Source organism: Diachasma alloeum, unplaced genomic scaffold (genome assembly GCF_001412515.2).
Source record: "Diachasma alloeum isolate Michigan unplaced genomic scaffold, Dall2.0 Dall_scaffold_00269, whole genome shotgun sequence".
In the NCBI taxonomy this organism is placed as follows: domain Eukaryota; kingdom Metazoa; phylum Arthropoda; class Insecta; order Hymenoptera; family Braconidae; genus Diachasma; species Diachasma alloeum.
Window position 1 is genome coordinate 820,115 of NW_021680408.1, and position 11,752 is coordinate 831,866.

The 11,752-nt window shown below is 35.1% G+C and overlaps 1 protein-coding gene across 1 annotated transcript; it reads right to left on the minus strand.

Moving 5' to 3' along the window:
• On the minus strand, positions 1–9,660 carry LOC107037653 (guanine nucleotide-binding protein subunit beta-like protein 1). Its single transcript, XM_015256307.1, has 4 exons — positions 9,212–9,660; positions 6,820–7,007; positions 1,326–1,656; positions 1–421 (listed from the first exon to the last, which is right to left on the minus strand). The coding sequence occupies exons 1-4, from the start codon at positions 9,353–9,355 to the stop codon at positions 116–118; spliced, it is 969 nt and encodes a 322-aa protein (XP_015111793.1). The 5' UTR covers positions 9,356–9,660; the 3' UTR covers positions 1–115.
• Positions 9,661–11,752: the final 2,092 nt, after the last annotated feature.

Below are 11,752 nucleotides of genomic sequence, written 5' to 3' on the forward strand. Positions count from 1 at the left end.
TCTGCTTGAAAGCAATTGTATTATTCTCTCTCCACTTACAAAACAATAATCAGATACATTTCCATGATGTTTTGTTTTTTCGTTGGTTTGTCGGGTAAAACAGATCTTCATTGATTCACTGATTGTAGAGATCCCAGAGTGATACAGTGCCATCTTTTCCAGTTGCTGCCATCAAATTCTTGTTATTGTGCGACTCAACCTTCTCCATAGAATAAATAATATCAAAAATAGTTGATCTGTGTTGATCCAGTACAGCCAATGGTCGCAGGGTTTTCCAGGAAAATATACGCACTCTGCCATCCCAACCACCCGATGAAAATACTTTAGAGTCTTGGCGAGATGCAAGAACTGATATACCAGAATTTTTTATTGAAATTGTCGTCTTGTGGGTGAGTTGATCAGTTTTTGAAAGTTGAAAAACCTGAAATTGAACGAAATAAGGAGAACATGGTGAATAAATCAATCGCTTATTTTCATGGATTCTGCTGTAACTTGAGGATATTTAAGTAGTTACAAGAACGTTGATTATGGGGAGACTACTATAAGTTTTGCAAGTCGCACGCTATTGGAATTAAATTTCTCATGTTTTGAAGATCCATTATATGTGTTTAAAAAATAATAATTAATGTAAAAAAATTAATTGTTCAATTTTTGAAAAAATGTGTGTAATAACAATTTCGAATGAGTTTTTTGAAATTCACCTCTTACACAACTAATTTGTTTTTTTTTTTTCAATAGAAAATAGCACCATTCATGTAAAATAGCCCGAAAAATGTTTCTCAAAGAATCGAGAATATATTTTAAATATTTTAAGGATAATTTCTCTGCCTGTTTTACATGAATGGCGCAAATTTTTATATTAAATAAAACAAAATTAGCTGTGTAGAAGTCGCATTTCAAAAAAACTAATTCGCAATTGTTACTGTGCGTATTTTTTCAAAAACTTTGAAAAAAAAACCTCTGTAGCGCAAAAATGGGAGGACCTGGACTATTTTCAACATTTTAAGCGGGGCAAATGAACAATAAACAATTAATTTAATTTGATTCAATTAATTTGATTTCATTAATTTAATTTTTTCTGCGGGGCAAACGAATAATAAACAATTAATTTTATTGTACAATTATTCGTTTTTAGATGAATAATTAGACTCATAGAAGTCTCCCCTTAAATTGTCAAAAGATGCATTTTTTAACATTTTAATAAATGTTGTTGTTATTTTCTCCAAATCCTCTGATGCTTCACTTTGATTTACTGCAATGGAGATGACCAAGAACATCGAAGAAAAATAATTTTAGGTGGAAGGATCCAGCAACTGAATATTCACCTCTAATTTATTAGTCGGATTACCAATAATTCCCCTCATCCAGTAATTATCAAAAGTCATCGCCATTGGACAGGTTTCAGTCTCTAGCCAACTGTTCACAGCCATCCCCTTGACATTCCAAGCCGCTATGGCACCACTCTCGTAGGCAACAAGTATAATATTATTCTGAAGACCACAATTCTTAATAGCCATTACTTCACCCAGCGGCTTCGACGTTGAGATCTGCGATGGATCCAATTTATTTACAATGCTGTTGCTCTTCAACGAGAAAATTCCCACGTTGGAGCTTGGAAGTGGAAGGAGAACGAGATCATCAGACAAAATCTGTGACCTAGATCATTGCGAAGAATAAAGAAATGATCAAATCATTGTTTTAATTAGACTTCAGTTACAACAAAAATTCTTGAGGAGGTTCACCTCGGGAAAAAAACTTGCGTTTTTCGAGAACAAAACTTCAAAAAAACTATTTTCCGCGCGATTTTTGTTGAGGAATGCGTTTGTCGGTCGAAGTCGTCTCCGACCACTAAAAATTAGAGATTCGAATTTTTTGTAATCGAAAAATTAACTTTTGAAAAATGCCTAACGTATTTTTTTTTGAACTAGTATTTTAAAATATGATCATAAATTTTCACTCCTTAATTATGAAAAATACGGGAGAAGATACAGTTTGAAGTCCATTGGTCCACCTAAAAAAAGTCGTTATTTGCAATGGATCGATTATATTTTCGAAAATAAGTTATAAGTATCAATTAGAATGAGTGAATTTCCACAAAAGAATGGCAAATGAATCGAAACAGTACGGAAAAATGCACCTGTTCGAATTTTTTACTCTGAAGAAAATTTTATTCTTCAAATATTAACAAAAGGTTTGATAAACGAATAAATTAAAAAATGCATCTTCTCCCGCATTTTTCATCCTTGAAGACCGAACATTTCAGATTATATTCAAAAAACTATTTTTAAAAAAATACGGTGGGGATTTTTGTTGTTTAATTTTTTTTTATTTGAATTTAAAAGTTTTAAACATGAATAATCGCTTTTCAACTTCTTCTTGCTTGCACAAAAAATAAAAATTTCTTGGAATAACTAAATCTATATTTACAACAAAATTTTTTCATCTCAAGACAGTCTTAAAATAGCTGTGTGAACTTGGAGTGGAAGTGTGATAAATCGATTTTTTTTCTTATAGTATCGATTGTACTCAGTGAGTACCTGAACGAACCACAATCATTTTCGTTTGTACCCCGCATCCCTAGACGTAAGGGGTGCGGAAAAAATCGTGCAGCGTCGGAAATGAAGGTACGGAAAAAATTTTCATGAGCAAGGATTTAGCATGGATAGTACTTGTATGTACTATATTTTTCCATTTCATTTATCAACCGCTTCAATATTTTACCCGCTTCTAAAATCTTAAATGTATGAAGGACGTCAGGAAAACATACAGATAGCTTCTAAATCGTTAGTACTCGTTTGTACCAACGAAAATTATTCATTGTTATTATTATTATTATTATTATTATCATATCACCTGATTCCATTTTTATCAACCGTAAAATCATCGTAATGGATACCATATGTAGTTCGTCAAGTTTTGATGTGGGTAAGTCTCATCTTCCGTACTTCCACTCCCATCGCAGTACAAATGGAACAATTTAATGTATATGATAATGAGACCAAGTACAAAACATTGAGAGCTTCAAAAACAGTCGTAGATTATTCAGAAAAATGATACAAGCGTTTTTCTGAATTTTTCCGCGATAATCGCGAAAAACAAAATCGCCAAAAAAAATTAATTTAAGTTATCTGGTATAGGGTGTAGGAAGTGGAAAAACGCAATTCTGAGCCGTCCATCTGCCTATACGGAACCCAAATTTCCTCAGGAATCGAATGGAATAGGTTTTAAGGCTCTATCTCTCATAGTTTCCGAGATAATCGCGAAAAACGAAAATGCCAAAAAAAATTAATTTAATTCATCTTGTATAGGGTGTAGGAAGTGGAAAAACGCAATTCTGAGCCGTCCATCTGCCTATACGGAACCCAAATTTCCTCAGGAATCGAATGGAATAGGTTTTAAGGCTCTATCTCTCATAGTTTCCGAGATAATCGCGAAAAACGAAAATGCCAAAAAAAATTAATTTAATTCATCTTGTATAGGGTGTAGGAAGTGGAAAAACGCAATTCTGAGCCGTCCATCTGCCTATACGGAACCCAAATTTCCTCAGGAATCGAATGGAATAGGTTTTAAGGCTCTATCTCTCATAGTTTCCGAGATAATCGCGAAAAACGAAAATGCCAAAAAAAATTAATTTAATTCATCTTGTATAGGGTGTAGGAAGTGGAAAAACGCAATTCTGAGCCGTCCATCTGCCTATACGGAACCCAAATTTCCTCAGGAATCGAATGGAATAGGTTTTAAGGCTCTATCTCTCATAGTTTCCGAGATAATCGCGAAAAACGAAAATGCCAAAAAAAATTAATTTAATTCATCTTGTATAGGGTGTAGGAAGTGGAAAAACGCAATTCTGAGCCGTCCATCTGCCTATACGGAACCCAAATTTCCTCAGGAATCGAATGGAATAGGTTTTAAGGCTCTATCTCTCATAGTTTCCGAGATAATCGCGAAAAACGAAAATGCCAAAAAAAATTAATTTAATTCATCTTGTATAGGGTGTAGGAAGTGGAAAAACGCAATTCTGAGCCGTCCATCTGCCTATACGGAACCCAAATTTCCTCAGGAATCGAATGGAATAGGTTTTAAGGCTCTATCTCTCATAGTTTCCGAGATAATCGCGAAAAACGAAAATGCAAAAAAAAATTAATTTAATTCATCTTGTATAGGGTGTAGGAAGTGGAAAAACGCAATTCTGAGCCGTCCATCTGCCTATACGGAACCCAAATTTCCTCAGGAATCGAATGGAATAGGTTTTAAGGCTCTATCTCTCATAGTTTCCGAGATAATCGCGAAAAACGAAAATGCCAAAAAAAATTAATTTAATTCATCTTGTATAGGGTGTAGGAAGTGGAAAAACGCAATTCTGAGCCGTCCATCTGCCTATACGGAACCCAAATTTCCTCAGGAATCGAATGGAATAGGTTTTAAGGCTCTATCTCTCATAGTTTCCGAGATAATCGCGAAAAACGAAAATGCAAAAAAAAATTAATTTAATTCATCTTGTATAGGGTGTAGGAAGTGGAAAAACGCAATTCTGAGCCGTCCATCTGCCTATACGGAACCCAAATTTCCTCAGGAATCGAATGGAATAGGTTTTAAGGCTCTATCTCTCATAGTTTCCGAGATAATCGCGAAAAACGAAAATGCAAAAAAAAATTAATTTAATTCATCTTGTATAGGGTGTAGGAAGTGGAAAAACGCAATTCTGAGCCGTCCATCTGCCTATACGGAACCCAAATTTCCTCAGGAATCGAATGGAATAGGTTTTAAGGCTCTATCTCTCATAGTTTCCGAGATAATCGCGAAAAACGAAAATGCAAAAAAAAATTAATTTAATTCATCTTGTATAGGGTGTAGGAAGTGGAAAAACGCAATTCTGAGCCGTCCATCTGCCTATACGGAACCCAAATTTCCTCAGGAATCGAATGGAATAGGTTTTAAGGCTCTATCTCTCATAGTTTCCGAGATAATCGCGAAAAACGAAAATGCAAAAAAAAATTAATTTAATTCATCTTGTATAGGGTGTAGGAAGTGGAAAAACGCAATTCTGAGCCGTCCATCTGCCTATACGGAACCCAAATTTCCTCAGGAATCGAATGGAATAGGTTTTAAGGCTCTATCTCTCATAGTTTCCGAGATAATCGCGAAAAACGAAAATGCCAAAAAAAATTAATTTAATTCATCTTGTATAGGGTGTAGGAAGTGGAAAAACGCAATTCTGAGCCGTCCATCTGCCTATACGGAACCCAAATTTCCTCAGGAATCGAATGGAATAGGTTTTAAGGCTCTATCTCTCATAGTTTCCGAGATAATCGCGAAAAACGAAAATGCCAAAAAAAATTAATTTAATTCATCTTGTATAGGGTGTAGGAAGTGGAAAAACGCAATTCTGAGCCGTCCATCTGCCTATACGGAACCCAAATTTCCTCAGGAATCGAATGGAATAGGTTTTAAGGCTCTATCTCTCATAGTTTCCGAGATAATCGCGAAAAACGAAAATGCCAAAAAAAATTAATTTAATTCATCTTGTATAGGGTGTAGGAAGTGGAAAAACGCAATTCTGAGCCGTCCATCTGCCTATAGGGAACCCAAATTTCCTCAGGAATCGAATGGAATAGGTTTTAAGGCTCTATCTCTCATAGTTTCCGAGATAATCGCGAAAAACGAAATCGCCAAAAAAAATTAATTTAATTTATCTTGTATAGGGTGTAGGAAGTGGAAAAACGCAATTCTGAGCCGTCCATCTGCCTATAGGGAACCCAAATTTCCTCAGGAATCGAATGGAATAGGTTTCAAGGCTCTATCTCTCATAGTTTCCGAGATAATCGCGAAAAACGAAATCGCAAAAAAAATTAATTGAATTTATCTGGTATAGGGTGTAGGAAGTGGGAAAATGCAATTCTGAGCCGTCCATCTGCCTATGGGGAACCCAAATTTCCTCAGGAATCGAATGGAATAGGTTTTAAGGCTCTATCTCTCATAGTTTCCGAGATAATCGCGATAACGAAATCGCCAAAAAATCTTGCCGTACTTTTGGACATTTGTACCAACACCTACTCGTCACTAAACACCAATAAATTTCAGAAAAACGTTTGTACCATTTTTCTGAATAATCTACGACTGTTTTTGAAGCTCTGAATGGTTTGTACTTGGTCTCATTATCATGTACAGTAAATTGTTCTGTTTGTACTGCGATGGGAGTGGAAATACGGAAGTTGAGACGTTTGTACCCACATCAAAACTTCACGAACTACATATGGAATCCATTACGATGATTTTACGGTTNATGAATAATTTTCGTTGGTACGAACGAGTACTAACGATTTAGAAGCTATCTGTATGTTTTCCTGACGTCCTTCATACATTTAAGATTTTAGAAGCGGGTAAAGTATTGAAGGGGTTGATAAATGAAATGGAAAAATATAGTACATACAAGTATTATCCATGCTGAATCCTTGCTCATGAAAATTTTTTCCGTACCTTCATTTCCGACGCTGCACGATTTTTCCCGCACCTCTTACGTCTAGTGGTGCGGGGTACAAATGAATATGAATGTAGTACATTCAGGTACTCACTGAGTACAATCGATACTATAAGAAAGACAATCGATTTATCAAACTTCGACTCCAAGTTCACACAGCTAAAATAGTCAGTACTAGATTTCCTTTTTTAGTCATTTCTAATTTGCAAATTTTTTGGTTCAAACATGACGTTTTAAAAAAATATCCTTCTATTTTCTCTCAGTGCAGTTCAAATTCGAGGTGATAATGGCACGAGAAAAGATTATATTATTAACTGGATTACATTTCATGAAGTATTTACCTACAAAATCCGTGGTACTCAGTGTCAACTCTCTTCTCAAAAATCCAATTTGAGCCATCCGCACTCCATAAATCTACACCTCCACCTTTCCTTTGTACAATCAGGTATTCATCACCAAGGGTGTGCAGTGAAAGGCACTGCTCCTTGTTTGTATCGCTTATTTTCAGTTTGGATGCCTGTCGGTGTTTCTAATATGAAGAAAGTGAGATGTCAACATGTCCAATTTTCTCGCTGTTAACGACTGAATAATAATTATTATATAATTATATTATATTATGCATAATTATGTAACTTCATTGAATAACGACATCATCTAGGAGAACACAACTTTCTTCAGTTTTTCACTTTCTTCATTTTTGTTATTTCTTCGTTTTTCTCCAATTTGGTTTTCTGTTCATTAAAAGTTATGCTGTTTGATTTATTTGTTCGGCTACTGGATCGAAGCGTTCGGCATCTAAGATAGTCACCTTACTTGGATTTTCATGATTTCTAATAATTTTCATGGAGTAATTGAACTGGAATTTACAGTTTCTATTGATTTTTCACCAAATTATGAATTTTCAATGACAGAATTCGTTGAAATTTCAGTGGAACTGCCACAATAATTTTTATCACTCACTCACTGGGGTTACAAAAACATTCAATTTTCCTTATTTTTTTTTCTTGAGGCCGAGATCTCACGTACAAAAAAAATTTCATAGAAAAACCTAGCGAATTCCCTAGACAATTCTATAGGATTTTTATTGAACGTTCTATTAGTTTTACGTTCTATTAGTAGAAAATATTCTGTAGAAAAAGTCAATGGAATTCTATTTTTCCATACAATTTATTCTATTGAGATATTTTCTATAGATTTTCTCCGGCCCAAATTTTCCAAGTTTTTTTCATTCTATTTTTCTTGTCTTTTTAATAACATCATTGTAAAATGTCTGTAAAATTAGGGCCAAATGGACCTCAAATGAAAGCTCTGATGTTCGGCTACAAAAGTAGAAAAGCATTTCACTGGAAAAAAAATAGCCAAACTACTTGAATATCCTTAAAAAGACTTTTTTATGAGACGATCACCCGATTCATGAAGAATCCATTGAACTTGAGTGGTTTCAAGCCCCACGAGGTAAATAAAGTTAAACAATGAATGATTCTTCATTGAATTAGACCAGGTGAGTCACTCCAAGCGGACAAATCCATTGATTTTTCATAAACCAGTGAGTCACAAAATAAACAAGATTAGCCAACGCTAGTCACATTAACTGACCTACCATTTACCCAAGAATGGTCGTAAAAACCTAATGACGCAGTCGATTCATCTGAATAAACTATCCGCCTGAATGAATTAATGCTGGAAAAAAAACATCGCACGAACGAAAAAAACACAGAAAACGCTAGGGAATCCGAACATTCTATCAATTGAATCCAATAGAATTTGATTTTTCCATACAAATTATTTCATTAAGATATTCTCCATAGAAAATAATTTCTCGGCTCAAATTTTCGAAATTTTTTCGTTTGATCTTTTCAATGACGAGAAAAAAATGAAGTGAAAAAAATTAGAACATTTATTTGTGGAATTGTTAGCCAAATAGTTTCTAATGGACATTTACTATTAAAAAAGAAACGCGCAGTGAAGCTACGAAATTTTTCAATAGAATTGCTCAATAGAAAATAATTCATTGAAATGTAAATACAATTTTATTATTTCATGCAACTTATTCTATTGATATATTTCATGTATGAATTCTCTGGTTTAAATTTTCCTATTTTTTTTTCAGGGGATGGAGAAAGAAAATGAAATGAAAAAAATTGAGCAATTATGCCAAGGAATTCGTACAGAAAGTTATATAGATATATCAAATTCTACAGATTTTTTCTATAAAATAATTTTTTTCCTTTAAAAATCCAATAAAGCTGTAGAATTTTTCAATGAAATCAGCGAAAATCTGATAAAATTTTCAATAAAAGCTGCGTTTTCTTTTAAATTTACTAATAATCATTTGTAAGCAGCAACAAATTCACGAGGAGATTCTGATGAATAATTGAATATTCTATTATTCTTTCGTCGACCCTCAAATTTTCCAATTTTCTTCTATTTTCAATGAGCAGAGAAAATGCAGTGAAAAAAAATAGAAAAATCATGTAAAGGAATTTTTTTTTTATTTACATGTCGAGGAATCCGTATGGACAAAAATTATACAGCAAGATTAAATTCTGGAGATCTTTAGAAAATCAAATTCTGGTGAATTCTAGAGATTTTTCACTTGAAGAATGCGCAGTAAAGCTGCTGAATTTTTCAATAGAAATTCAGTAGACTTATGGCAAATTTCCAAGGTCCCGTTAAAAAAATGTTTTATGTTCCGCGTAGAAGAGGAACTAACAGTCGTAAATAAATGATTACCTTCAGGTCCCAAATATGGACATTTCCGCTCTCAGTCCCGGCATACAAATGCTCGATATACGGTGAAATTCTGAAGAGCAGACTGTGCACAGGACCCATATCACCCCGAAACACATAGATCGGGTCGGGCGGAAGAATTGCCATTGTCAATTGTTGAAAAACACTTGTCTGTCGATGGAATAACACAAACGACGCAGTGGACAATTGCTCCGAAAGGGTTATGGCTGTCACTCGCGATGGTTGGAGTTCACCATAGAAGACGGGAGGTACACGACACGCCTGATGAACTCTTGGATATTGGAAATTAACTGGTTTCTCTTGTTGTGAACTTTACGAACTTTTAGCATTTCTGTCAAATCATTTTTAGCCGCCAATTTGATGGATTTTTTTTTTACACGGACGCGTCGATCGAACCTCCCGTCTTCTATCCCTTCTGATCGCAGGCCCGACACCGGTCTGGTATCTAGTGTCATTTCTCAGAACTTGGAGAACAGCTGGTCGAGACGCGCATGGTTGAGAGGTGAGTGTGCGCGTTTGCGGGAATGATTCAGTAGCGAAGCGGTAAAACGTTTTAAATCTATTTTTACTATTGGTCGGTTTTCAATGAATATCTCGGAATCTAAGGCAGATTGCAAAATTTTTGTTATAACCTTTTTTGAAGAGCGATTTTAGAGCTACGAGAAAGGTGAATACAAAAATTTTGCTACCTCCCTTAGATTCGGAGATATTCCTCAAAAACTCAGCTGAGAGTTGAGTCGACATGAATCGTTTTTCCGCTGCACTAGTGGATGTTTTTCAATGAATATCTCGGAATTTAAGGCAGATTTGACAATTTTTGTTATAACCTTTTTTGTAGAGCGATTTTAGAGCTACGAGAAAGGTGAATACAAAAATTTTGCTACCTCCCTTAGATTCGGAGATATTCCTCAAAAACTCAGCTGAGAGTTGAGTCGACATGAATCGTTTTTCCGCTGCGCTAGTGGATGTTTTTCAATGAATATCTCGGAATTTAAGGCAGATTTGACAATTTTTATTATAATCTTTTTTATAGAGCGAATTTAGAGCTACGAAAAAGGTGAGTACAAAAATTTCGCTCTCTCCCTTAGATTCGGAGATATTCCTCGAAAACTCAGCTGAGAGTTGAATCTACTTGAACTGTTATATCGCTGGGCTGCTGCATTGGGACTTGTTTATCGGATTTTTTGTAAATGAATGATAAAATGGATTTTATGGAGAATTGTTTTCCTTATTGTTAATGGACATGTCGAGTTTTCGGGTTTGTTTTGATTCTCGACAGACTTAGGTAGTCCTACGGCTGATAAAATAGAGATTCTATATGTTTGAGGTTCCGTTGAGGCTGGGAGGTGGCGCGATCGGTGTTCATTTGATATTTTCGCACATTTTCATGGAAACAAGTGGACAGTTTTTCAGTTTTCCATATTTTCAAGTGAAAATAACAACAAGAGGACTTGTAGTTCAACAAGTGCTATTAGTGCGGATAATAGTGTTTCTTATTCCAGTATTATCTTCTTCTATTTTTTCATGTCATAGTACTATCATCCATTGCAATGTTAAATTTTGCTGTACGAAAGGTAATTATAGAGCGAAATGTCTCTCTATATAATAAAAGAATAAGGAGGGTTAAAAATTCAGGAAGACGCCCCTGATTCTGACCCTTATCTGTCACCCTGATGATGTCATTCAAATTCTTAAAAAAATAATAAGAAAAGTATACCTCATACTATTTTGCGTAAATGAATAGAAAAATGAATGGTCGGGTCTCATGACAAAAGCCGATGGTTCGCGCCTTTTGTAAATAATAAAAGTCCCAATTTTTCACAGGAGGTGGATCATTCTATCAATTTTTTTCTATATAATACGAATACCTAAATATAACAATGAAGATGGGGGGGGGGAGCGAAGCGAACGGGGGGGGCTAAGACCCCCCGGGGTTGGCGAGCAAAGTGAGCAGGGGGCGAAGCCCCCCTAGTAAAAAAATTAAGAGGGTTAAAAATTTAGGAGACGCCCCTGATTAATAAGAAAAGTATACCTCATACTATTTTGCGTAAATGAATAGAAAAATGAATGGTCGAGTCTCATGACAAAAGCCGTTGGTTCGTGCCTTTTGTAAATAATAAAAGTCCCAATTTTTCAAAGGAGGTGAAGTATTCTATCATTTTTTTTTCTGTATAATACGAACACCTAAATATAGCCATGAAGATGGGAGCGAAGCGAGCGAGGGGGCCAAGCCCCCTAGTAATCCAATGAAAAAATACATGTTCGTGGAGGATACTTTACGATTCGTTCGGTAAAAAAAACATCTATGGATGTAGAAATTATTCTACTGTGCAGTAAAATTTTCCACACCGGTAGGGTATTTTTTTTTCTTGCACCCATCTGAAGGTCATGGGGAATGAATGGATGGAAGTGAAATTTCACCGATCGCGTTCGGTAAAAAATCATTTTCTGCTACAGAACAAATATCCGAGTCGTCTCGTACTTTTTCCCCGATATAGAGTAAAAAACTACTGAGAATCGAAT

Bases quoted from the DNA above. Each gene is read 5' to 3' on its own strand.
- LOC107037653 (XM_015256307.1), bottom strand. From the start codon at position 9,355: ATGGCAATTCTTCCGCCCGACCCGATCTATGTGTTTCGGGGTGATATG. The intron at 1,657-6,819 runs GTAAATACTTCA...GCAATGATCTAG, and splicing joins GAGTACCACGGATTTTGTAG to GTCACAGATTTTGTCTGATG. The intron at 422-1,325 runs GTGAATATTCAG...GTTCAATTTCAG, and splicing joins ATCCGACTAATAAATTAGAG to GTTTTTCAACTTTCAAAAAC.